General features: G+C 58.0%; 2 protein-coding genes across 4 annotated transcripts; one reads left to right on the top strand and one right to left on the bottom strand.

Moving 5' to 3' along the window:
- Positions 1–9: 9 nt before the first annotated feature.
- ARHGAP45 (Rho GTPase activating protein 45) lies at positions 10–26552 on the bottom strand. Of its 3 annotated transcripts, XM_064734287.1 has the most exons (25): positions 21641–21744; positions 20527–20758; positions 19851–20180; positions 18113–18419; positions 16080–16223; positions 14961–15045; positions 14400–14472; positions 14082–14160; positions 13766–13903; positions 13479–13543; positions 13114–13224; positions 12798–12878; positions 10526–10705; positions 9835–9972; positions 9077–9267; positions 8493–8632; positions 8089–8166; positions 7767–7868; positions 6985–7148; positions 6576–6764; positions 6074–6211; positions 3598–3836; positions 3161–3410; positions 2546–2648; positions 10–2397 (listed from the first exon to the last, which is right to left on the bottom strand). In XM_064734287.1, exons 2-25 carry the CDS (start codon positions 20614–20616, stop codon positions 2123–2125), a joined length of 3690 nt encoding a protein of 1229 aa, XP_064590357.1. In that variant the 5' UTR covers positions 20617–20758; positions 21641–21744; the 3' UTR covers positions 10–2122. The 3 variants fall into 3 exon arrangements, with proteins under 3 accessions (XP_064590357.1, XP_064590358.1, XP_064590360.1); XM_064734288.1 differs by lacking the exons at positions 19851–20180; positions 21641–21744 and adding an exon at positions 26442–26552; XM_064734290.1 differs by lacking the exons at positions 19851–20180; positions 21641–21744 and having other exon boundaries at positions 18113–18231; positions 20527–20566.
- CNN2 (calponin 2) lies at positions 21808–26618 on the top strand. The gene is made up of 7 exons (XM_064734291.1): positions 21808–21958; positions 23838–23959; positions 24259–24325; positions 24405–24542; positions 24674–24790; positions 25198–25344; positions 25420–26618. The coding sequence occupies exons 1-7, from the start codon at positions 21896–21898 to the stop codon at positions 25690–25692; spliced, it is 927 nt and encodes a 308-aa protein (XP_064590361.1). The 5' UTR covers positions 21808–21895; the 3' UTR covers positions 25693–26618.
- The last annotated feature ends 277 nt before the right edge of the window (positions 26619–26895 follow it).

The following is a 26895-nucleotide window of genomic DNA, read 5'->3' as shown; positions in this document are numbered from 1 at the left end:
GGCAAAGCCTCAACACTCTGCAAGTTCCCATAGTTTTCATTACTTTTGGAATCTTTTCCTGCCAAGACTCTGCACTGTGGCTGAGCCCTGCAGAGATTTCACTGGTTCCTCTGGGCAGTTTGGAAGTTCAGATTTAACTCCTTCCTTCCCTGATCTGGTTTGGGACCCTGCTGTTCAGACACTGATGGAGAGTTGCTCATCACCCCCAGCTGCACTCATTTCAATCCATCCCAGGACTCTGGGGGGCTTTAAACTTCATTTTTTGTCAAACACTTGGATTTGGCTGGAAAACCATGCTGCCCAAGACAAACACATGTCAGAACACACTGGTTTTATTGTTTTTTTTGGGAAGCTTGTCAATATGAACACAGCAAGGCAGCATTGTACAGCATCAGGATAAACACAGAATCCACACAACCTGGAGGGAGCTGCTGTTGTGGGAAGCTCTAGTGCAGCTTTAGCTCCTTCTCTCACTCACACTCACCCTCATCATCCTCACCCACCCTCACACGCACGCGGTACCGCCGTGGCAGCAGCATTCCCACATCCTCCTGCTGCCCTGGAAAAATCCAGCTGTTCCCCTGAAAAATCCTAATCTCTGGAAGAGCTGGAGGGCACAACCAATCCTGCAGGTGTCCAGCTCTTCCCTGGCTCAGTTCCAAACCTGTGAGTTAACCTGGGTTTCTGTACCTTTGCTGAGATGGGTTCTCCATCGACTTCAGAGGGCTCAAAACTCCTGTCCATTGCCTGATTCTGCAGTACCAAGGTATCTGAGACCCTCCCAACACAACCTGCTCTGTCTCCCACAAGCAGGAGAACGAAGGAAAAGGCTCTCAGCTCATTCCAAGCTAAAACTCAACTTATCTCTCTGTGCCTCAGTGCAGGAAAATTCTCATAGCTTTAAAAAAAACACTGAAACCACTTTGGTTTAGTGCCTTAGCCAGCAGAGGTAGTGGAGTCACGTTGAAGGGTTGATTAATGTCTTTACAGAAAAGGAAAGGAAGCTCAAGATTATACTGGCTGGGGCTGTGCTGGATCCAGGCCCTGGTGGCCCTGAGGAGGAGGAGGAGGAGGAAGAAGCACTTCCTCGTGGGAAGAGTTGCAAGAGCAGAGGGAGATTGTCCTGGACTTGCAGTGCAGCTTTTTGGAGATGAAATTACTATAAAATCAAACCATGAGAGCTCAGCAGGGCTCAGGACGTTGCAGCCTGGCAAATCTGCCCTAAGGCTGCTCCTTGCATGTCTCCTGCCAAGGAGGGAAATGCCCACCAATCCAAATGCCTGTCAATCCAAATGCCCACCAACCCAAATCCTGTCAATCCAAATGCCTGGCAACCCAAACAGCGATGAAGATGCCATCACCTGGGCCACAGTGCTGAGGTTTTGGGGCAGGAAATGCATCCTCAACCCTGCTTAAATCAGGTGTCAGTGAGGGACATCCCTGAGATCCTGGCACAGCCCCAAAGCCAAGCCTGGCTCAGGGTGAGATGGTGCAGGGGCTTCACCCCAAGCCCAGCACTGCTCCAGCTGTGTCCCTGTCCTGTGAGGTGCCTTCAGTTCCATCTGCTCCTGTGGTTTCATCCTGCCCATTTTGTGTCATCCTGCCCATCCTGAGTGATTTTTGTTCCCATGTCACTCCTGGAAGCCTTGGCTCCCTTCCAGCCTCAGCCAGCAGGGATGAGCAGGTCCTTTGACTCCTCCAACCTCGATCTCACAGGACAGGTGTGGCATTCAGGGATTTGGGAGCACAACAACAATAAAACACCTGCCACAGGCACAGCCCTGGGTTCCTTCCCAATCCTGAACAAGGGTTTGCCCAAACTCAGCTCCCTCCCAGACAAAAATCCTTCATGGCCCTGGCTGTGACCCTGTTCTCCAGCTAGGCACTGAGGGGCTCAGGGGTTTTGTGTGCAAGCTCCAGCCAGGAATCAGCCAGGACTCACCTGCAGCTGACACACCAAACCCCCCTGGGCTGCCCCATGTCCTTCCCACCCCTCCACATTCCAGTTTCCAGCCTCTGGGCAGCCATGGGGATTTGCTCCTTTGTCTATCCCAGTGTCTGGGGTACCTTAGATGAGCCAGGGCTGCAGCTCGTGGCTGCTGTGGCTCCGAGAGGTGCCGGGCTAGTTGGTGCCATCCTTGGGGGTGGCAGAGGTGCCAGGCTGGGTGGTGCCATCCCTGCTCTCAGCCTGTTCCTCCAGATTGCTTTGCTCCTCGGCAGCAGAGCCCTCTGCATCATCAGACTGGCCCACGCTGCAGCTCCGGCTCCGCAGCCCCTCCTCGTCACAGAAATTACCCTCTTCCGTGCTGGTCTCACTGCCCTGCTTGGTCAGGTGTGTCCGTGGCTCCCCGCTGTCCTCCAGCTCTGAATCAGAGTCCACGGAGCGGTCACCGGACTCTGTGGGACAGAGGAGCTCTGTGCCACCCCCCAGCCCAGCACGGCGGCATCAGCAGCAAGCCTGGGGTCCCTGGGGTGGCAGGGGATGGGTCTGTGTGCCCCCCGTGCCTCCCAAGGGACCTGTGTGTCCCCAGTGGCTCTCACTGACCTGCAAGGGAGTCAGCGCTGAAAGCCAAATTCCCTTTGTCCGAAGGCCGCTCCAGGTAGGGGCTGGTGGCAAGAGGAGCCACGGACTGGGAGCCTGCAGGGGCCTGGGGGGAAAAAAGGATGGTGGTGATGGCATGGAGGAGATTTCTCACTCCCTGGGAGCTGACTCAGTGAAGGTTCATCTTGGAACATCCAGGGAAGGAGAAGAAGAAGAAGAAGAAGACGACGAAGACAAAGATGAAGAAGATGACGAAGAAGATGGAGAAGGAGGAGGAGGCGAAGCAGGAGGAGAAGAAAAGAAGAGAGAGGAGAAGGAGAAAGAGAAGAGAGAGAATGAGGAGAAGAAGAAGAAAAGAGAAGAAGGTGAAGAAGAAGAGAAGAGGGAAGGGAAGGAAGAGAAGAGAAGAGAAGAGAAGAGAAGAGAAGAGAAGAGAAGAGAAGAGAAGAGAAGAGAAGAGAAGAGAAGAGAAGAGAAGAGAAGAGAAGAGAAGAGAAGAGAAGAGAAGAGGAGAGAAGAGGAGAGGAGATGGTGGTGAGGGCATGGAGGAGATTTCTCACTCCCTGTGAAGGTTCATGGAGCATCCCCTGAGCATTCCCCCTCCCTGGGGGTTCCTACCTGCTCAGCACCACAGGCCACCTCCTCTGTGGCACCTGAGCCACGTCTGCTGGGTGCCAAGTCCTTGTGCTCGAAGATGGTGGGGTAGAAGATGATGAGTGCCTCAATGATCCGAGCTTGGTGGGGATAATCCACCAGGGAGGACAGGGAAATGGTGGCATCCGTGGGCCTGGGGCGCATCAGCGTCGGCCCAAAGACGATGCCCAGGTTGCCTGAGGTCATCTTGTTATCCTGTTCCACTTCCATGATCCTGGGTGGGAGGAACAGCTTGTGAGAGCAAGGAGGGAGAGGTGAGGATGGGCAGGGCTGGGGGAGATGCCAGGGAGCTGCAGCCATGGACCTTCCCCCTGGCTCCAGAGTCTGCCCACCCCTCCCCACCCTAGGGGACAAAGGGAAGGTCCCAGCAGCCACCCAGGCTCTGGCCATGCCCCTCTCACCTCCTCAGGTGCTGCAGGAGGAACTGGAGCGTGGCCATGTTCTCACGGGGCAGCTCCTGGAGCAGCTCCCTGAGCTTCAGCACCAGGCTCAGCACCACCGGGTCGGTGTCGGCTCCTCTGTCCACCAGCTCGGGGCCGCCCTTCCCAGCACGGCCCTTGGCCTCAGTGCCCTGCAGGCTCTCCTTGGCCAGCCCCATCAGCTCGTTGTACAGCCTGAAGGGCATCAGGGGCTCCGGCAGCTGCAGGGGAGGGGAGAGAAAAAGAGGAGAGAAAAAGAGGAGAGAAGAGAAAAGGAGAAGGAGAACAAGAAGGAGAAGAAGGAGAAGGAGAGAGAGAGGAAGAGAAGAAGGAGAATGGGAGAAGAAGAAGAGAAGAAGAGAGAAAGAGGGAGAAGAAGAGAGAGAAGAAGGAGAAAGGAGAAGAAGAAGAGGAAGAAGGAAAGGAAAGGAAAGAAGAAAGGAAAGGAAAGGAAAGGAAAGGAAAGGAAAGGAAAGGAAAAGGAAAGGAAAGGAAAGGAAAGGAAAGGAAAGGAAAGGAAAGGAAAGGAAAGGAAAGGAAAGGAAAGGAAAGGAAAGGAAAGGAAAGGAAAGGAAAGGAAAGGAAAGGAGAAAAGGAAAAGAGAAAATGAGATGATCCTGGTCCTGGGAGCAGTTCCCACCTCCATAACATCTGGACATGTGCCAAGCTGCTGAGCTGGCGACACCTGGGCCATTTCTACAGTGAGGAAACATCCCTGGAAGTGCTCAAGGCCGGCTTGAAGAGAGCTCAGAGCACTTTTAACATCCATCTCAGAATTCCATGAGTCTGTGACCTGCAGTGCTGCAAGCCTCTGCCCAGAGGTGATATTTATTTATTTATCCATCTCCTGGAGCGTGTCAGTCGAGCCTCGAGAGCCCTGGCCAAGGAGCACTTGTGAAGCTCAAGCCAAATGCAGTGTTTGATCCACCCCTGCTGGGCTGAGGTGCAGGGATTCCCTTTTTTCCCTGGAAAACCCCTGGCTGGGATGGGGCCAGCTGGAAAAGGTTCCCCAGCTGGAAGGAAGAGGACAGGGATGGGTTGTTTTGGGTGGGGGAAGCAAAATGTGAAGGGCACAGGATGTGCAGGGCACAGCCTGCAGCAGAGGTGGAGCTGCAGCAGCAGGGGAAACTCAAACTCTGCTTTGAAGTTGGTGTGAAGCAGAAAAGCAGAAGGAGCTGGTGTTGACTGCTGGGTGTTCCACACGGCTGGGGATGTTTTCAGAGCAGCCTTAAGGGATGTTTTGGGGACAGGCTGCCTCCATCCACCCCTTTACAGAAGGACTTTAACCCATTTCTCTGCAGCAAGGGCTCAGGTTGGGGCTCAGCACTGATTTACCCTCCTCTTTCCACTCTGCTTCCATGGAAGCCACTCAGAGTCCTTGAAAAGTGAGGTAACACAGAGCTGCCTTTCTGCCCTTGGGGAGGGGAGGTTACAGGAAAAGGCAGCACAAAGGGTTAACCCAGGGCTGCTTGCAAGAGAGAAGCAGCTTCCTGCCTTGTGGTGGTGGCTGCTGGAGGATGTGGGTGACAGACACTGTGTGCAACGACAGTTTGGGTACAGGCTGGGGGGTGCTGGGGCTGAGCACACGCACTGGGGTGGCCTGAGGGGCAGAGACCCCACTGAGCCCACCCTGGGGTGATTCCAGGGGCAGAGACCCTGCTACACCCACACTGGGGTGATCCTAGGGGCAGAGACCCCACTGAGCCCACCCCAGGGTGGAGACCCCACTGAGCTCACTCCAAAGTGATCCAAGGGGCAGAGACCCTGCTAAACCCACCCTGGGGTAGCCCGAGGGGCAGAGACCCCACTGAGCCCACCCTGGGGAGATCCAAAAGGCAGAGACCTCACTAAGCCCACCCCAGAGTGACCCAAGGGTCAGAGACCCCACTGACCTCACTCCAAGGTGACCCAAAGGGCAGAGACCCCACTGAGCCCACCCCAAGGTGACCCATGGGGCAGAAACCCTGCTAAACCCACCCTAGAGTGACCCAAGGGGCAGAGACCCTGCTGAGCCTATTCAAGGTGAGCTCAGAGACCCCACTAAGCCATCCCCGGGCTTAGACCCCACTGAGCCACCCAAGGTGACCCAAAGGGCAGAACCCTCTAAGCCACCCCAGGGCAGAGACCCCACTGAGCCCACCCCAGGGTCAGAGCCCACCCCGTGGGGCCATGACTCAGCCCCTGCAGGGTGACCTTTGCTGGCCCCTTCCCTTTTTGGGTGGCCACTTCCCCAATTGGAGGGGGTGGAGGTTCCTTGCTCGGCGCTCAGGCACGTCGCTGCTCTGTGGCTGTGACCGCAGTGACGCCGCGTGGGACGAGCTGGGGGAGGATCACTGGGGCCCCATCTCTAAGGCCAGCCCGCTCCCCATCCCTCCCAACCCACCCTGAGCCCCGTTTGTGCAGAATTCCTCCTGCCAGGTTGGTTCCTCTGGCCAGCTCCCCTCCCTCAGCACCTCACCTGTCTCAGGTAGAGCTTCAGGACGTTGCTGATGTCGTGAGGGGAGGCCTGGGACAGCTCCACCAGCTCCTTCCCGTTCTCAAAGGCCTGGCAAAGCTTCTCCACACGTGTCTTGACACCGTTAACTCGGTAGATGCCCTGTGAAAGAGAGAAAAATGAAGCTGAAGTGAGGGGAGAGGTTCCTCTGCATGTTTGCATGGGACAGTGAGCTGTGTGTGCTCCCACCCTCTCTTTTTGGAGTGGGAAATCCCTTTGGGAAGTCATTTTGGGATATCTCCTTCCAGCTCACTCATTCCTGCCTCATAGGAAAGCGGGAGAGGTGATTTTCCAAAGGCAGAGCTTGGGGGATCTGGGCCAAGCTCATCCCTGGCTCCCTGCCCTGTGGAAATCTGAAATTTTCAGGCTGTTGGTTTTCCAGAGGATCCTTCCAAGGGCCTGTGGCTCAGCCAGCTGAGGAGGAGGAGGAGGAGGAGGAGGAGGAGGAGAGGGGAGTGTCACTCACCTTTGTTTTCAGGGCCCTCTTCTCAATCTCTGAGATGCACTTCTTGACGATGAAGGGGATCCCATCCGAGCTGCCCTGAGACGCCTTCGTGAAGTCCTGCCCGAAGAGCTGCAGCTTCCCTTGGAGCTTCTTGTGCCCACACTGGATGGCCAAGGTCTCCAGGCACTTCTTGTGGCAGGCCAGGTAGCACTGGAAGAGAAAAGGGAACACGTGGAGGTTGGGGGGCAGCCACAGAGACACCAAGCACTGCTCAGAGCATGGAGAGAGAAACAGGAAAAATAAAAAATACCCTGGGGATGCTGCAGCATTAAAGGAAAGCACCGTTTTCCAGCTGGAACCCTCCCCAGAGGAGAAATATCCTCCTGACCATGGTCAGAGCTGGGTTCCAAGCCCAGCTGTCCCAACCCACCTCCTCACACTCGGCTCCCTGGAAGTACACGTAGCTGTTGCACTCCCGACACTTGGAGGGGGCTCGGAGCTTCCTGAGCCGATGGGTCTGGGCAGCCTTGGACAAACCAACGTTCCTGAAGGGCCCCGTGGGAGCTGCCAGCTCTGGGGTGATCCCATTGATGCCTAGGGGAAAGGAAATGTAGGACAGGCACAGCTTGAGCAGGACTGTCACTGTCACTGCTCTGAGCAGGGCTCATCCCTCAGGGCTGGGAACACTGTCATACACACATCTTTTCAATAAAAATCATTTTCTTAGGATTTTTCCTCCTGAGAAGCTGAGAGGCCTCAGGAACAAAATGTAAATAATGATTATCTGCTGCTGTGGAATGCAACAGGAGCATCTTTGATTGGTCTCATGTGGATGTTTGGAATTAATGGCCAATCAGCAGAGCTGGCTTAGACAAAGAGTCTGAGGCAGCTGCCTTTGTTATCATTCTTGACTTTTCTATTCTTAGCTTAGCTAGCCTTCTGAGATGAAATTTTCCTTCTATTCTTTTAGTGTAGTTTTAATGTAATATATATCATAAAATAATAAATCAAGCCTTCTGAAATATAAAGTCAAATTCTCGTCTCTTCCCTCAACCCCTGTGACCACCGCCACAGGACACCATCAAAGAATCCCCAGAAATTGCTGGTTTTGCCTGCAGAACTGCTGAATTTGAGAAAAGCAGCCCGTGGGGAGCTCTGTTGTGGTGGGCAGCACTGCCACCTCCCAGAAAAGGCGTCCCAGGTGTCACCTACTCTGCTCAAAGGGGGTGCTGGTCCCGTCCTTCTCCTCCAGCTCCTCGCTGGAGGACGCGGTGCCGTTGGAGGAGAGCCTCTGGAGCTTGTGGCTGAATTCACCTGCCCAAGGAGAACCCACAGAGCAGTGAACCCCCTGCAAAGCTGCTTCTCTCCTGAGAGCTCACCCCAGCCCATCAAATCCCACCCTCTCCCACTGGAGACTGGGGTCAGCAGTGTTCTCACAGGGCAGGTAAAACAGGGGATGCTCCTGCCTAACTGGGAAGCTCTGGGTTCATACTGGTTGTGCTGGGAGGGGCTCCTGGGCTGTTCCCATATCTACCTGCATTGGAATCCAGGCTGCTGTCAGCCTCAGCCACAGAGGTTGGCCAGGATTTATGCACCTGGTGTCCCCTCCCACCTGCAGAGAGAACACACAGTCCCTTGGGATTGCTGTGAGGGAACGGCTGGAGAACAGCCTGGATGCTGGGGGAAACTGGGGGAAGCTGCTGGTGGGGTTTGGCGCTTCCAGGGACACCCAGCAAGGAAAGGGGAGATGGGAAGATGATGGGAAGATGGGCAGGGGTTTCTTAGGGAGCAAAATGCCACAGATCTGATTTAGTGTCCTTCAGGAGGAGGCTCCCAGCCCGTCCTCCTGCTGCCAGCAAAGCCTCTCATCAAACCCTGGGGTTTCCACTCTGCTCCTGCCTGGGGGGACATGGGAGAGCTCTGGGGCTCTGGACTCACCTCTTCTCTCAGCTGCTCCAGCCCCACTTGGTGACTCCTTGGCTGCTGCTGCTCCCTCTGAGCCAGCCCCAGCCCCCTCTGCACTCGTGGAGAACTCACTGGCACTGAAGCTGCCCTTCTGTGGCTGAGTAAAGGGAGACCTGGAGGGGAAAAGGGAACGTGGATGGGAGGGAAGGACACTTGGAGACTTTATCCATGGCTGCCATCCACCAGTCTAAGGAATCACAGTCTCTTAAATACTCAACTAGGCTGAATTTAAGGATAAGAAGGCAATTCCCAACACGTCAGCCCAGCTGAGTTAAAGAGAGACCTGGAGGGGAAAAGGGAATGTGGATGGGAAGGAAGGAAGGACTCTTGGAGACTTTATCCATGGCTGCCATCCACAGTCTCTTAAATCACAGCCTCATCTGGACTGAACTGAAGGATAGGAGAGCAATTCAAACTGGTCCAGCCCTGGCAGGAGCCGCCTTCAGGAATGCTGAAAGCATCCTGCCTCCTGCAGGACAGCGTGGGCGGCAGGAGATAACAAGGGGAACAGCAGGGCAGAACTGAATGAGGCAGGAATGAGCCCTGTCCTCCCTCACCAGGCGTTGTGGGACACGTAGGGCTCGAAGTCGTACTGCACGTCGGGCTCGTCGCCGCGCTGCAGCTGCCGCACGTGGGACGCGTACTGCTGGCCCGGGTCGTAGAGCTTGCTGCTCTCACACAGCGTCTGGAAATTCACCGGCAGCGCCGCTGTCTGCATGTGCATCAGCTGGTAGAAGGAGATGGTGGCCTAAAAGTGACGTGGAGAGGGATAGATGTGGGTTTGGTGGGCTGGCAGGTGGGAAATTGGGAGCACAAAGCGGCGCTGCTCTGAGTATGAGGGAGAGGGGAGTTCTGTATCCGTCCAAATGCCCTCTGGAAAAGGGGCAGCTCTGAGCTCTCCAGAGCACCTCCCACCTCTCACAGACATGTTTTCTGAAAAATCCTTTCCTTAGGATTTTTCCTCCTGAGAAGCTGAGAGGCCGCAGGAACAAAATGTAAACAATGATTATCTGCTGCTGTGGAATGCAACAGGTGCATCTGTGATTGGTCTCATGTGGTTGTTTCTAATTAGTGGCTAATCACAGCCAGCCACAGAGAGTCTGAGCCACAAACCTTTGTTATCATTTTTTTCTATCCTTAGCTAGCCTTCTGATGAAATCCTTTCTTCTATTCTTTTAGTACAGTTTTAATATAATATATATCATAAAATAATAAATCAAGCCTTCTGAAACAAAGAGTCAGATCCTCATCTCTCCCCTCATCCTGAGATCCCTGTGAATACTGTCACCTCCCACCCTGGGGACACCCCACTCACCGATTTGATGACCTGGTCAGTCTGTTTGATCACTTCATGGATCTGGCGCAGCGAGTTCACCTTGGTGTCCTCCAGCTCCTGCTTCTGCGTGTTTGCATCGGCCACGCAGGTGCGGTACGTGGCCATGGCCTCTTCTGCCTGGGAGTTGGGAGAGCAAGGCATGGGAACAGCTCAGAGGTGAGGAGAATAAGAACAGCCCCTTGGATCCTGTCCATCCAGCCATTCCTACATTTCACCCCATGTGGCCCAGGGGACAGCAGGAGCAAGGAGTCCCCTCCAGAGCTGTCACCTGTCACAGACATCTTTTATGAAAAATCCTTTCCTTAGGATTTTTTCTCCTGAGAAGCTGAGAGGCCTCAGGAACAAAATGTAAACAATGATTATCTGCTGCTGTGGAATGCAGCAGGTGGATCTTTGATTGGCCCATGTTAGTTGTTTCTAATTAATGGCCAATCACAGTCAGCTGGCTTGGACTCTCTGTCTGAGCCACAAGCCTCTGTTATCATTCTTTCTTATTCTATTCTTAGCCAGCCTTCTGATGAAACTTTTTCTTCTATTCTTTTAGTATAGTTTTAACATAATATATATCATAAAATAATAAACCAAGCCCTCTGAAACGCGGATTCACATCCTTGTCTCTTCCCTCATCCAAGAACCCCTGTGGACACGGTCACAGCCACCCTGCTCCTACCTTGTTCTTGGCTTCCTCTTCCAGCCGCCTTTTCTTGTCCAGGGTTTTGGTGGTGGTGCTGCTGGTCGCGTTTTGCTGCTCCTCCTCTGCTTTCACCGCCATGTACTTGGCCTTGTCGTGCTCCTCGCTGCGCTGCATGTACGTCTGCTTGGCCTTGCGCAGGTTCCCCTCTGCCTCTTGCTGCCAGGGAGAGCCAGCATGAGGATGGAGCCCAGCCAGGGGATCACCAGCTCCTACCAGGCTCCCCCAGCACAGTAAGGGGGTCACCAGCTCCTACCAGCCTCCCCCAGCACAGCAAGGGGGTCACCAGCCCCTACCAGGCTCCCCCAGCACAGCAAGGGGGTCACCAGCTCCTACCAGGCTCCACCAGCACAATGAGGGGGTCACCAGCCCCTACCAGGCTCCACCAGCACAGCAAGGGGGTCACCAGCTCCTACCAGGCTCCATCAGCACAACGAGGGGGTCACCAGCCCCTACCAGGCTCCACCAGCACAACGAGGGGGTCACCAGCTCCTACCAGGCTCCACCAGCACAATGAGGGGGTCACCAGCCCACACCAGGCTCCCCCAGCACAATGAGGGGGTCACCAGCCCACACCAGGCTCCCCCAGCACAATGAGGGGGTCACCAGCTCCTACCAGGCTCCACCAGCACAATGAGGGGGTCACCAGGCTCCACCAGCACAATGAGGGGGTCACCAGCTCCTACCAGGCTCCCCCAGCACAATGAGGGGGTCACCAGCTCCTACCAGGCTCCCCCAGCACAGCAAGGGGGTCACCAGCCCCTACCAGGCTCCCCCAGCACAATGAGGGGGTCACCAGCTCCTACCAGGCTCCCCCAGCACAGCGAGGGGGTCACCAGCCCCTACCAGGCTCCCCCAGCACAGCGAGGGGGTCACCAGCCCCTACCAGGCTCCCCCAGCACAATGAGGGGGTCACCAGCTCCTACCAGGCTCCCCCTGCACAGCAAGGGGGTCACCAGCTCCTACCAGGCTCCACCAGCACAATGAGGGGGTCACCAGCTCCTACCAGGCTCCCCCAGCACAATGAGGGGGTCACCAGCTCCTACCAGGCTCCCCTAGCACAGCAAGGGGGTCACCAGCTCCTACCAGCCTCCCCCAGCACAGTAAGGGGGTCACCAGCTCCTACCAGGCTCCACCAGCACAGTGAGGGGTCACCAGCCCCTACCAGGCTCCACCAGCACAATGAGGGGGTCACCAGCTCCTACCAGGCTCCCCCAGCACAGCAAGGGGGTCACCAGCTCCTACCAGGCTCCACCAGCACAATGAGGGGGTCACCAGCCCCTACCAGGCTCCACCAGCACAATGAGGGGGTCACCAGCCCCTACCAGGCTCCCCCAGCACAATGAGGGGGTCACCAGCTCCTACCAGCCTCCCCCAGCACAGCAAGGGGGTCACCAGCTCCTACCAGGCTCCACCAGCACAGCAAGGGGGTCACCAGCTCCTATCAGGCTCCACCAGCACAATGAGGGGGTCACCAGCCCCTACCAGGCTCCCCCAGCACAATGAGGGGGTCACCAGCCCCTACCAGGCTCCCCAAGCACAGCAGAGGCCACCCAACACTGCTGGAGAAGGGCAAGGTGCCCAGTGCCCTCAGAGGAGGTTGTTCCCTGTCAGGACCCAGGACATCCCTCTGAGCAACCAAGACCCTGCTAGGGGGCTCAGAGACCCTGGCACAGAGCCCAAAACACCTGTGGGTTTGATTATTACCAAGCTTATATGAAGATCTGCAAGCCACAACAGTTTAGGTAGAATATTAGTGAAGTTATCACGGGGTGGAAAAGGAGATTTTAGGGTTTTTGGTATGGGGGTTCAGGGGGCAAGATGGAGGGAACTGGGTGTGTCCAGTGTTTCTCCTTCTTCTTCTTCTTGGCCTCCATCTTCTGCTGTGATGGTGGCACTTTTAGATTGGTTTAGAGTAGAAGCTCACTGTCTAACATAGGTGATAGGTATTGGGAAGTAATTGTAAATATTGTATAAGTAGTTTTTAGTATAAAGACTGCCCTGGGGGCAGGCAGAGTTCCTGGACTGTCTTGCTGGGCTGACCTCGGCAGGGCAGGAGAAAATTTTTTATAGATAAGAAACAATAAACAACCTTGAGACCGAGAAATGAAGAGCCCTGACTCCTTCAGGCTGAGAAAAGAGAATTTGAAACTTTTCTCGGGGTCACTGTGACCAGCTGGAGACCCCAACAGCTCCTCAGAGCCATGAGTTGCTGCAGGCTGGGACTGGGAACACAAACCCAGTCACTCACCAGTTTCCTCTGAGCCCGGTGCCACTGCTCCTTGATCTCCTTCCTGCGTTTCTCATGTTCCAGGCGTCTCACCATCAGTGGCTGCGTGGGGAGAGAGGGAGGAACAGCCCCATGATGGCCTGAGCTGAGCACTCCTGCTCTGCCCTCACCAAGATTTTGGGTGGAGAAGCGTCACTGTCACTCCCAGAACAGCTCACAGGCACTGCTTTGTGCCAGGGGTGAAAATCTACAGTTCTGGATGCAGGATCCCTCTGGATTGAGTTTAAGAAGCAACACCAGGACCTCCAGCCCCAGGAAGGACCTCCTGTCCCCTCACCTGAAGGAAGGTTTGCTGCTGCAGGGTGGTGGCTGCCTGCACCATGGAGGCCCCGTGCTCCATGTCCTGCTCCAGGGCCAGCAGATAGATGGACAGGAAAGGCATGCTGGTCTGGGGAGAAGGAAAACACATCTCCCTGAGCCCCAGAGCCCAGAGTGAGCCCAAGGAGATGCATCCTTCAGGGAGGAAGAGCCAGAGGCAAGGTAAGGCTGGTGACTGCTGGCAAAAGCCCCATCCTGAATTTCTCCAGCTCCAAAGAGCTGCCCCCATGTCCTCCTGAGCTGGGGCACATGGAATGGGCTCTCCAGGGCTGCTGGCTCCCAATCCTGCCTGGCACTGGGGGCTTCAGGGATTTGGGGACTCACCTCCTGGCTGATGGTTTGCTTGCAGCTGTTTGCCATCTTCTGGAGCCCTCTGGCAAAATCTACCTCTGGAAGGAAAAGGTTAAAAGTGAAGAGACACACGAGACACTGGGATTTCCCTGGTGGAACCTGATCTCCTTTTGAAAAATCAGATCAGGAATTTGAGAAGTGAGGTTCCCACTGCCCTGGCAGCATCACCCTCCTCCAGGAGGGACCTCAACCTCAACCTCAGCCTGTCCCATGGCTCAGACCTGCTCCAGAAGGGACCCACCTGCTGTCCCACCACTCACCCAGTACGTTCCTTTTCTCCATGTATCCCATCAGGTCCTTCATGTACTTGGAGATGGTTTTGGCGTACTGGAGGGCAGCATCCACGCCCCCCTCGCAGCGCTGCAGCATCACATCCACCTCCTCAGCAGCAGGACGGGCTGTGGAGGGACAAACAGACAAACACCCCATGAGCTCCCATTGCAAACACCCCCAGCCCCGTGCCACCAGCTCTGCTGCCTTTCCAGCTGAGCAGTGAACCAGGACAGCAGCGATGATGAGGAAGGTGCTGCTTCCTGCCCAGACCCCAAACCCTGCACCCAGCCCCATGCTGCTTACCTGTGGCACAGCTGTCCGTGCCTGAGGGCACTCCATCTCCTCTGGGCCCAGGAATCCCCCCATAGAGGCTCTCCATGGTCTTTGGGAATTGGGAGACAAGAGGGATTGGTCAGGCAAGAGGATGGGGAGCAGCTGGAGGGGCTGGCCAGGTGGGTGGGAGCCTGAGCTGCTGGAGCCTTTTTGCTACTGCTGGAAGTCAGCTGTGCCCAGGGGCTAATGGCACTGTCACCCTGCTCTGGGCTCACAGCAGAGCTGAGGGGAGCAGCCAGAGCCCTCTGTGAGCCCCACATGGCATCCAGGACTCCGGGCATCCCTCACCTGGTTCTGGTCGCTGGGTGGAATGGAGAGGATGGTGCTGCTGTCCACCTCCCCCATGAGGAACTCAGACACCCTGTGGGGAGAGGAGCATGGCTGGACTCAGCACAGTGACACGGGCTGGCTGCCCAAACTGCTTTACAAACTGCCAAACATCCCTTGGCTGCTCCAGGGAATGGCTGCCCAAACTTCTTTACACAAACTCCCAAATATCCCCTGGAGCTGCCCAAACTCCCTTTCCCAACCTCCCAAATATCCCCTGGAGCTGCCCAAACTCCCTTTCCCAAACTCCAAAACATCCCTTGACTGCTCCAGGGGATGGTTACCCCAAACTCCCTTTCCCAAACTCCCAAATTCCCAACATCCCTTGGCTGCTCCAGGGAATGGCTGCCCAAACTTCCAAACTCCCAAACATCCCCTGGAGCTGCCCAAACTCCCTTTCCCAAACTCCCAAACTCCCAAACACCCCCTGGCTGCTCCAGAGCTGCTCCCTGCCCAAACTCCCTTTCCCAAACTCCCAAAATCCCAAACACCCCCTGGCTGCTCCCTGCCCAACTCCCTTACGTGCTGCTGAAGGACACAGCGATGGTCTCCACAGCCTTCTCGAACTCCCTCTTGTCTGCCTCATTGTTGGATTCATAGTGGAAACCTGGAGGTGAGGAAATGTGACAGCCCTGTTGCCACAAGCACCCGTCCCTGTCTCAGCAGAAAGACAAACTGCCAGCTCATGCTGGTATCAGGGAGGGTTTTGGGGCTGGGGTGAATCAGGGGAGCAGAGGGAAGGATCATCCCCATGGACAATGGATTTTTCCTTTTTCCAGCACAGCAGTTTCCCCCTCCTTCTTCCAGGACTGAAGTCCCTGACAGCATCCCTTGGCTCGTGTTCCTGTTTATTCCCGTTACTCAGGGCTGCTGGAAAAGTGCTGCTGGACCTGTTCCACTGCCTGCCCTGCCTCATGGCTCCTCCAGACCCCTCTCCAAGCAGGATGAGCTCCTCCAGGAGGGCTCTTGCCCGCGGCTAAATGAGGAACCACCACCAGCAGCAGCAGGAACTGGGGCTGAGAGCACTTGGCAGGCTCCCATACCACGGGACAGCAGCAACCAGGGCTGCTGGGCAGACCTGGCTCAGCTCCTTGGGGTGGGGAGGGTCTGCTCCAAGGCCATTCCCTCCCATCTCTATGTGGAACCAGCCCTGATGCCATCCTGTCCCCTGTGGTTGCTGTTGGGTGACTCAGAAGGTTGTGCCTCAGTTTCCCCAGGTGGGGATCTGTAGCCATGAAAATTTCTGAAAAATCCTTTCCTTAGGTCCCCTGTGGCTGCTGTTGGGTGACTCAGAAGGTTGTGCTGTGCCTGTGGTGGGTGACAGCAGCAGGAGGAGGTGCCCAGCTGCGATCTGACCTCCCAGACCCCACTCCACAAACACGAGAGGCTGCCAGGAGCAGATTCTGATTATTTCAGTGTTTTTCCTGCGGCTGTGCTGCTTGGAAAGCCCCAGGCAGGATCTGGCATTTCTGACACTACATCATCCTTAAAGCTGAACCACACCAAGAGGCAGACGGTGCTTTTTCCCTCTCCACCAGCCCACGGGGCACCTCCACACCCCATAACCCCTTCATGGGCTCCCCAATTCCCTCTGTGGGGCAGGAGGGGGGTGGGACAGAGCTCCCAGCACCGCTGTCTCACCCTTGACTTTGGAGATGAGGGTCCCAGCGGCCGTCAGGGTCTCCAGGGTGTTGAGCAGTGGATATTTATTGATGACCTGGCGCAGGATACGGAGGGTTTCACCCAGGCACTCGTGGGCCAGCGGCCTCTGGGGCTCCTTGGGGTCTGCAAGAGAGGGGGGCTGAGGTGCTGCATCCTTGTGCCACGTCCCTGCCCTGTGTCCCTGCCCCCTGGTGTCACATCTTTTAATGAAAAATCCTTTCCTTAAGATTTTTCCTCCTGAGAAGCCTCAGGAACAAAATGTAAACATTGATTATCTGCTGCTGTGGAATGCAACAGGTGCATCTGTGATTGGTCTCATGTGGTTGTTTCTAATTAGTGGCTAATCACAGCCAGCTGGCTCAGACTCTCTGTCTGAGCCACAAACCTTTGTTATCATTTTTTTCTGTCCTTAGCTTGCCTTCTGATGAAACCTTTTCTTCTATTCTTTTAGTATAGTTTTAATGTAATATATATCATAAAATAATAAATCAAGCCTTCTGAAACGTGGAGTCAGATCCTCATCTCTTCCCTCATCCTCAGACCCGTGTGAACACGGTCACACCCTGGCACTGCTCTGCATCCCTGTGTCCCTTCCCTGTTTACCTCCCAGCCACGTCCAAGGCAGGGATCTGCCATCTCTCAGATTATTCAGCAAATTCCCCTTGGCCTCAGGGCTGTCCCAGGACTGGCACAGCCACATCCTGCTTGTCCTGCACCTCCCCACATCCTGGCCCTGTGTCTCCTGCCCAGCCTGGTACTGGCCAGGGGGCAGTCTGACCTTTGAAGCATTTTTCCCCTCCATAGTAACTTTTCCCCTCGAAAGCAGTTTGGGAATTTCCTCCATTTCCTTCCCTCCCTCCTGCCGGATGGACGCTCCCAGGGACAGGATCGGCCTGGTCCAGCCAGGCTTGCTGCATCCCACAGGTTCCCCCCATTCTGTGGGGGTCTGGCCAGGACCCCCTAGTGCAGGTCTAGGGCTGGTTGGGAAGTTTTGGGAGGGGGGATCAGCACCCACTGCCCATCCAGGCAAAGACCCCTCCCCAGCTCAGCGTTGGAAAGGGATTTCTGCAAAACCAGCACTGACAATGCGGTGTCAAACACCCGCAGACTGCAGGATTGATACATCCCTGTGTCCCCTCGGGCAAGGAGAGCCTGCAGCCCACCCAGCCCCTCCTGCTGGCCGCCCTGCTGGGCTGGGGGCCGTGCCCAGCGCCCCGTGGGGCCCTGGCAGGCGGCTGGCACCGCTGCGCTGTAAACAGGAAAACGGGCGGGTGAAAATAGCTCGGGCAGGAAGCGGCGTTATCCCGGCTCCGAGCTGCTCACCCACCACTCACCCAGCACCTCTGCACGCTGCCCTGGGCTTCCCGGTGCCTTCTGGCACAGCAGAGACCCCCTACCCACGGGTGGGTCCGTGCCAGGGTGTGCCAAGGGTGGGCACTCACCCCGAGGGTGGGCACTCATCAAGGGTGGGCACTCACCCCAAGGGTGGGCACTCACCCCAAGGGATGGGCACTCACTCACCCCAAGGATGGGCACTCACCCCAAGGCATGGGCACACACTCACCCCAAGGGATGGGCACTCACCCCAAGGATGGGCACTCACCCCAGGGATGGGCACTCACTAAAGGATGGCACTCACTGAGGATGGGCACTCATTGAGGGATGGGTGCTCACCCCAAGGCATGGGCACTCACTAAAGGATGGGCACTCACTGAGGGATGGGCACTCACCCCAAGGATGGGCACTCACTGAGGGATGGGCACTCACTCACTAAGAGTGGGCACTCATTGAGGGATGGGTGCTCACCCCAAGGCATGGGCACTCACTAAAGGATGGGCCCACTTCACTCACTCTCCCAAGGAAGGGCACTTACCCAGGAATGGGCACTCATTAGGGATGGTGCATCACCCCAAGGCATCACCCCTAAGAATGGGCACTCCCCAAGGGATGGGCACTCACCCCAAGGGTGGGCACTCATTCACTGAGGATGGGCACCCACTGAGGGCACTCACCATCTCGCAGCACCACGTCCCGCAGCTTCTCCAGGGCCTCGGCGAAGCGCGCCACGTCTGCCAGCAGCTGCGAGATGTCCTCGGGGTCGATGAAGGGACCGTCCCCGCCCTCCATGGGGCTGTAGCACAGCGGGGTCTTGTGGCCCTTGGGCAGGGGGAAGCCGGCGGCGCTGGCATGGCGGCTCAGGCTGGTGGGGCGCTTCAGGGTGCCCACGGTGCCAGGGCTGCTGCTGAGCTTGGCACTGCCCGCGGGCAGCTCCGCCACGCTGCAGCCCGGGGCGTCCAGGCAATCCTTGCGGGAGAGCTCCTGGGGAGCAGGGGGAGTGTGAGGATGAGCAGGGTGGGACCCCATGCCTCCATCCTGGAGAACAAGCTGTTTCCTTGGGGGTACTGGTGCTGCGCCTCAGTTTCCCCAGGTAGGGATCTGTAGCCATGATATTTTCTGAAAAATCCTTTCCTTAGGATTTTTCCTCCTGAGAAGCTGAGAGGCCTCAGGAACAAAATGTAAACAATGATTATCTGCTGCTGTGGAATGCAACAGGTGGATCTTTGATTGGTCTCATGTGGTTGTTTCTAATTAATGCCAATCAAAAGTCAGCTGGCTGGACTTTTCTAGACACAAACCTTTGTTACTCATTCCATTTTTTTTTCTATTCTTAGCTAGCATTCTGATGAAATCCTTTCTTCTATTCTTTTAGTCTAGTTTTAATATAATATATATCATAAAATAATAAATCAAGCCTTCTGAAACACGGAGTCACATCCTCATCTCCTCCCTCATCCCAAGACCCCTGTGAACACCGTCACAGGGATCCCCTTGGGGACTGTCATGGGACAGTGGGCAGGGTCTGGGCACTGCCCCCATCAGTCCCTGCCAGCTCCTCTGGGGCCGTGTTTGTCATGAGATGCACACAGTGACAGTGTGGGTGACACTGCTTGTCCACCCCAGCACCCACCGTCATGGGGCTGCCCATCCCAGGGGGTTGGGGACCCCAAAAAAGCAAAATGGCAGCAGGATCCGGCCCACATAGCTCTTCCTCTTTTTCAGCTGGGTAAGGAGGCAGAGACAGAGACACCTCCCAAACTATTGTTTGCGCTTTGCAGGTGTTTTATAGATGGAGGAAGCCCCAAATTGCTAGGGGTAAAATTGCATTTCTAGGGGTAAAATGGCAGCAGGATCCGGCCCACATAGCTCTTCCTCTTTTTCAGCTGTTCCCATGCTGGGTAAGGAGGCAGAGACAGAGACACCTCCCAAAGTATTGTTTGGGCTTTGCAGGTGTATTACAGATGGAGGAAGCCCCAAATTTCTAGGGGTAAAATTGCATTTCTAGGGGTAAAATTGCACTGAGGAAGGTCTGGTACCCCTCCCTCAGCGTTCAGAGCTGTCATGGCTTGAGAGCCCCACATCCAGCGAGGATCCTTGGGCACGGGGAGGGGACCCTGAGCCCCTCAGCAGCTCCCACCGGTGACCCCCAGCACCCGGTTAGACACGAACGTGCCGAGCCTGAGCATCCCCGGCCGGGCGCTGCCGGAAGCGGTTTTGCACCGGGGAGCACACACGGAGCACCGAGAACACGAAGGCGAACGGGGGAGCCCATCCCCACCACGGGGCTGCAATGAGGCACAGGGACCCCCGCCCCAAAACTCCTTTGGGGGCCACCCCAGCCCTGTCCCGGGTTAGAGCGGCCCCGGTGCCTCCCGTCCCTCCCTCCGGTGCCCCGGGGTGCCCCGGCCGTACCGTCAGCCTCACGGTGGGCGTGCGGGGCAGCGAGTCCAGGGATCGCTGGGGGTGGTGGGCTCTGCCCGCCGCTGCCGAGGGGCTGTAGCTTTTCCTGCCCGCAGCCCGACCGAGCATCCCGCTGGCTGCCACCCATAGGCCCCGGGGATGGGGACGGGGACGGGGATGGGTGTCCTGTGCTAAGGAACCGCCCAGGGGCTCCGGGTCGCGGTCCGCATGGTGCCAGCCCGGTGTGGCCGCACGCACCGGGAGCGGGGCGCAGGCGCGGGGAGCACCGGGGAGCCCCGGCGGGCAGCGTTTCCTCCTGGCCCCGCCGGTACCGGGGGGGTTCTTGTACAAAGCGATAAATAAATATCTGGCAGAGCCAAGCACCGGGGCTGGCCGAGCCTGCGGTGGCCCCGCTCCCATGCCGGTCACCAGGCAGGTCTGTGAGTCTGTCTGTCCTTCCCAAAGGCTCGGAGGGAGCCCCCCCATTTCCTCCCTGTCCCTTCCTGCCCTCCCGCCTCCCTCGGCGGCTGCTCCGTCCCCTTCCTCAGGGGCAAAATTCTCCCCCACCAGGGTTTTTCTCATTTCCTCCTCTTCATAAACCTCCTGGAAGCATCCAGGGCCCCTCTGCCAAGCTCTGGCTCTACCCTGGGTGTCCCAAAGCCCCCATCGTGCCAGGGGTGACACTCACCGGCAGGGTCTGTGGGACGGGGCTTCCAGCCCGGCTCTTCTTGGAGATGGAGGGGGTTTTTATCAGCTCTCGCTTTTTCCTGGAGAACATCGTTCCCGGGGGGCCGAGGCGCTGCCCGGAGCCCCTCGCTCGGCCCGTTCGTGCCGGTTCCTCACGGTCACATTCGCGGGGAGCAGGGGCAGGAGGGCGCGTGTGACGCCGCCTCGTTTCCTCATCGGCTTCGCAGCCCGACCTGAAACAGGAAAAAGCCGAATGCGCACCCAGGAGCGAGGCCGGGGCCGGGGGCACCCCGGCTGCCCTGCGGGGTCACGGGGGGCAGCGGGACCCCCGCACTCGTGGGGGTTTGAGGGGGTTTGGGTGCTGCAGTTCGGGGGTTACAGAGTTGGAGGGGGGGTGAGCCCAATTCTGTGGAACCAGTGAGGAACTCCCACCCTCACCCTGTTTGGGGATGTCCATCCATCCAGGGATGACAAACTCCATTCCTCTTAAAGCCCCAGGTGCGGGGTTGAGTGGGATGGGGGGCTCTGGGCTCTCACTTGTGGGATGCTCCCGGCTCTGCCCTTCCGTGGGGTCGGTGTGGGTGCCGGGACCGGCCCTATGGGGTCACAGCCCTGCTCCTGTCCTCTGTGCACCCACATCCCACCCGTGACTTTCCCACTCGGGACGGCTGCCAGCCCCTGCGGGCAGTCGGGGGTTTTGCTGTCCCCTTCCCCGCTCTCCTTCATCCCGAGACCCCCGGACCGGGCCGGACCGTACCGGGCCGTCCCGCGTGGGGACACAGGCACGGCGGAGGGCGGGACCAGGGGAGCGGGACGCGGTTGGGGATGGGTGGAGGTGCGGGGACGATGGAAAGGGCACGCGTGGCCTGAGTGTGTGCGTGACCGTGGGTGCGCGCAGGAAGGTGCGTGTCAATGTGTGAGAGAGCGAGTGAATGTGTGAGTGGGTGTGCGTGGGTCGGGGGGTGCGTGTGGGTGTGGGTGTGTTTGGGGTGTGTGTGTTGTGTGTGCGCGCACAACGCGTGCTCGTGGGCCAGGGTGCCCACTCCCATGTACAGGGGTGCACACGCGTGTGTCCGTCTGTCTCTGTGTGTCCGTCTGTCTCTGTGTGTTTGTACCCTGTGCCCGGGACGGCTCCAGTTCCAGCCCCGGGTTCCCCCGGCTCCCGGTGCCTCCCGGCGCTCCCCGAGTGGCGATATCGGGGTTCGTGACCCTCCCTCGATCCGTTTTGGATCCTGCCCTTATTTGGACATTTCTCCGTCCAATCAACGCCGGGGGGGCCGGGCCCGACCCCGCCCCCGCCCCGCCCGAGCCCGCTCCGGTACCGGCCCCGTTGCCCGCTCCCCTCTCCGGTACCGGCTCCGTTCCCCGCCATGAGCAGCTCCCAGTTCAACAAGGGCCCGTCCTACGGGCTCTCCGCCGAAGTCAGGAACCGGGTGAGCCGCGGCGGGGGCCCGGGACCACCGGGCGCGGGTGAAACGGGGGCCGGGGGATCCCGGGGCCACCGGCGCTCCTGGGGCCCGGGAGAGCCGATGAGCATCCCGGTGCTGCTGGGGCGTCCCGGTTGCATCCCGGGCTCTGGAGAGGCGGGGGTTTATCCGGTATGCCCCAGGACTGCAAAGCCGGCCAGGAGTGGAGAAGTTGGGGGATTTCGGGAAGATGGAAATCCGGGGCTGCCCGGGAGGATGCGGAACTGAAGGACCCAGAGGTCTCTGAGGGCTGGGGACACTGAAGCTGGGCGCAGCCTCGGGGTGCCCTGAACCTGCCTGGAGGGTCCCAGGACGTGTTTGGGGACCGCGGTTGGGTCTCTCCCGTGCGGTGGCTCCGCTGTCCCGGGCAAACCGCGGGGATCCCTTCCCGTCACACCCGGGGCTGGGGGCATCTCCTCGGTCCTCCGCGGCTCCGGACCAGCTCCACAAAGCTCCTCCACTTTCTGTTTCACTTCTCCGCAGCTCCGCACCGCTGTACGGGATGCTCCGACCCGGCAGCATCCCCGAGGTTTTCTCCGGGGATGCGGTTTTGGTCCCGGTGACTTCCCCGGGAGGGGAAGGAGGGATGGGAGCCTCCGGGTGCGCTGTTTGCACCCCTAGGCGGGCAGAAATCGAGCCGTGGTCACTCCGGGGCTGGTGGCCGGTGGTTTGAGTGTGTTCTGCTCCAGGGCAGGCAGGAGAAGGGGCAAGTGGTGGCGGGATGTGGTGGCGGGATGTGGTGGCTCCTTACGGGAATTTGGGATTTGCATTTCGTAACGGGAGCGCGGATGGGATGAGCCCCGGCCTGCCCGGGGCTGGGCTGCCCCAGCTGAGAGGGTGACACGCACCGGGGCCTTGGTGCTTCGTGTTGATTCAGCAAGACGTGAGCCAGTCCGACTGCCCCGGTGTGTGTGATGGAGGTGACATCACCCACTGGGAACCAGTCGGACCAGTGACACGCTCCCAGTCTGTGGGTCCACTGTGGACTCCCCATGCCCTGGGAAATCCTCAGGCTGGCTGTGGAGAGGGAAGAGGAACTGGATTCAGCTGCTCACACTCCAGACAATCCGCTGGTGGGACTGTAGAGTCCCCCAGGCAGGACACACACGGTGTCATGAGGGTGATCTGCATGGGTCAAGCTTCCATTTGGAACTGGAGTGTCCCAGCTGTGCCCATCCCAGTGTCCCCCTGTGTCCAGGATCCTTAGGGACTCATGGCACATAACAGGACCAGGATGGGTGGGAGGTTGGTGGATGCTCTGGGGCCACCCCCAGGTGCCAGCTGAGCACCTGTGCTGGAGCAGGACAGCACTCTGGGTTTCCAGGCCCTTCCCTCCCTAGGCCAGGAGAACTTTCCCTTCCCTTGTGGGTCAGAGGCTGAGACGACAGAGATGCTGCTGGCCCTGGCAGCTGGTCTGCATTTGGGAGGAGACGTCCACATTCCTGGCATAGCCGCGGTGAGGGAGGAATCTGTGCTGGAGGCTGGGCCTCTCCGGAAGGGAAAGGGAGAGCATCTCGTGGCCAGCACCCCTGGGGCTCAGAGCTGAGTTCCCACCAGACCCCTGGGGCTCACAGCTGAGCTCCCACCAGACCCCTGGGGCTCACAGCTGAGCTCCCACAGGCTCCAGCAAACAGCAGAGACAAATTCGGGGGGTTCACTCCCCCCTAACCCCATGGGCAGCCCCTTCTCATGTTTTTGGAATGGTTCACAAGCTGCTGTGTCTGCTGGCAGCATCACCCTCATGCTCCTGTCCCTGCTGCCATACCAGGGAGGGGGGGACTGTCCCCATGAGGGGTTTGGGGTGCACATGGGGTTCTGCCTGAGCTGTCCCCTCACTGTCCCCCAGCTTGCCCAGAAGTATGATCCACAGAAGGAGGCCGAGCTGCGGACGTGGATCGAGAGCGTGACAGGAAAACAGATTGGACCTGACTTCCAGAAGGGGCTGAAGGATGGGGTGATCCTCTGCGAGTGAGTCCTGGGGGGCCCTGGGCATGGCCCCCAACCCCTGCTGCTCCAGCTGGGAGGGGATGGGGGTACCAAGGAGCCTCACCAGCCCTTGTGGTGGGAAGGGTGGGCTGGATGTGTGCCAGAGTCACCCCCAAGGCTTCTGTGTCTGAAGAAAGCCCTGAGGACAAACAGGGATCTGGAGGGGGAAATTTGCCCCACATGAAGGAGGCTTGGGCTGGACCTTCCCGAAATGTGCCTGTGCCCTGCAGCTCCTTGAGGTTTTTCCTGCCACAGCCTCATGTTCCCCTGCCTCCCTCCAGGCTCATGAACAAGCTGCAGCCCAACTCGGTGAGGAAGATCAACCGCTCGGCTCAGAACTGGCACCAGGTAGGTGCAGCTCTGCTGCCACCTCTCTGCTGTTCCTCTGCCGTCACCCTCCAGGGCTCACCCCTCTGCCTCTCCCCAGCTCGAGAACCTCTCCAACTTCATCAAGGCCATGGCCAGCTATGGCATGAACCCCGTGGACCTCTTTGAAGCCAATGACCTTTTTGAGAGCGGGAACCTGACGCAGGTGCAGGTGTCGCTGCTGGCGCTGGCGGGAATGGTGAGCACAGAGGGAGGATGAGCAGTTTGGGACCCTGAGTTTGGGATGATGCCTGTGGGATCCCACAGCTCCCCCTGCCCAGGGGGTGGGTGGGGGGGTTTGGGACCCTTTCTCACAGCCACTCCTGGCAGGCCAAGACAAAGGGGCTGCAGAGCGGGGTGGACATCGGCGTGAAGTACTCGGAGAAGCAGCAGAGGAATTTCGACGAGGCCAAGATGAAGGCTGGGCAGTGTGTGATTGGGCTGCAGGTGAGCTACCATGGCTGGGATCTGGGCAAAGGGTGGCCAGAATTCTGAATTCTGTCAGATTCTCAGCACTGTCACAGCTCCAGCTTCGCTGGGGGGACCTAAGGCATGAGGTGTCTCAGGTGTCCTTGGGATCTGGGACCATCTTGGCTCTGTGTCCAGCATGAGATGGCTTAGGGAGCATGAGATGGGTTAGGGAGCATGAGATGGGTTAGGGAGCACTGGCTGTGCCCCCCAGGCTGGGGATGGGGACAGGGGGAGAAGGGGCACATGTGGGGCACCATGGATGGGGATGCATGAGATGGGTTAGGGAGCTCTGGTTATGCTCCCCAGGCTGGTGGGGGATAGGGACAGGGGGAGAAGGGACACGTGTGGGGCAGCACACGTTCCTCACCAGCTCCCTTTGTCAGATGGGCACAAACAAGTGTGCCAGCCAGTCTGGCATGACTGCCTATGGCACCCGGAGGCACCTCTACGACCCCAAAAATCAGATCCTGCCACCCATGGACCACTCCACCATCAGCCTCCAGATGGGCACCAACAAGTGTGCCAGCCAGGTGAGCCCCCACACCGGGCTGGGGAGGGATGGGAGGGCACAGCTGAGCCCTGCTCCATCCTGTCCTTCCTTCCAGGTGGGCATGACAGCTCCGGGCACCAGGAGACACATCTACGATTCCAAGCTGGGCACAGAGAAGTGTGACAACTCCTCCATGTCGCTGCAGATGGGCTCCAACCAGGGCGCCAACCAGAGCGGGCAGGTCTTTGGGCTCGGCCGCCAGATCTACGACCCCAAGTACTGCCCCCAGGGCAGCCAGGGCGAGGTGGCCAACGCGGCCGGGGAGCAGAGCGGGGACCCGCCCGGGTACCGCTACTACCAGGAGGAGGAGGAGGAGGAGAGATACTGAGCGGGATGGCTCCGCCCCAGCCGCACCATCTCATCAACAGCCACATTCCAGCCTCCACTTTCGTCATTCCCTCTTTTCAAACTCTTTTTTTTTTTTTTTAAACTTTGGAAATGGATCTATTTTTCTGAGCGAGGAAATAAAGACCCTGTTTGTAGAGAGGTGGCCAGCCGGTTCTGCCAGGAGCTGCAAGCAGGATGGTGGCAGATGTTCCAGCAGCTGGGGGAGGACGGTGTCACCTCTCACACACCCCTGGGATGCCCCTGGATCCCTCAGCAAGGAGCAGGAGTGGCCTCCCATGCTGTCCCTGGTGCTGCTGCTGCTCATCCCTGTGCTGCAGGACCCTCCTCAGCCCTGTGGAGGAGAGGGACTGGGGGCATGGGGGAAGCACATCTGGGAGAGACCTCGGGATTGTGAGTGTTTGTGGGTGGATGTGTGTGTGCACAGGTTTGTGCTCCGGTGTGCTCTCTAAATGCTGGAAATGCCCTTTTTGCAGAACTCACAGAGACCAAGTTATCCGGGCCACGGTGATGGCTGCAGGGCTGGGCAGGGAGCTGGCACAGCTGGCACAGCTGGCACACCCAGCACTGCAGCAACCTGATATCCCAGGCTGGAGCCAAGGCTGACTCCAACGCCTGCATCCCGCACCGGGGCGGTGCCCTGCCCATCGACATCTCCCCTCCCGTGTGCTTTTAAAGTGGATGCTCTCAGACTGAAACCATTTATATGAAAAAAAAAAAAAAAAGGCAAACCTTTCAACACAAACGGGAGCTGGTCTGTGCTGCAGGCGCCTCCTCCAGCCTCAGGCGGGTCTCTCTGTGCCTGGGGGGCTGCAGACCTGGCTGAAATCCCCGATGCTGCGTGTGCTGGGTGGGGGGAGAGGGAGCCGGGAAGGGGCTGTGAGGTTAAGAGATATGAAGTTAATTAATGAGTGATTAACAATGCTAACGGGATGGGACTGGATGTGCCTATCTGGGAAGGTATCCACCTTTTTTGGGTGAAATGCTGCGTTTTGAAGAGCTGTGCTGCTCCGTGGGGCTCCTAAGGGTGGGGTGGGGTGGGATGGGATGGGATGGGATGGGATGGGATGGGATGGGATGGGATGGGATGGGATGGGTGGGATCCCTGGGAGGGAATGGGGTGGGATGGGGTAGAATGGGATGGGATCCATGGGATGGGATGGGTGGGATGGGGTAGGATGGGATG

Source organism: Zonotrichia leucophrys, chromosome 28, assembly GCF_028769735.1.
Source record: "Zonotrichia leucophrys gambelii isolate GWCS_2022_RI chromosome 28, RI_Zleu_2.0, whole genome shotgun sequence".
Classification (NCBI taxonomy): domain Eukaryota; kingdom Metazoa; phylum Chordata; class Aves; order Passeriformes; family Passerellidae; genus Zonotrichia; species Zonotrichia leucophrys.
Note: the sequence above shows the minus strand (reverse complement) of the source record. Positions and strands in the feature narration are given on the sequence as shown.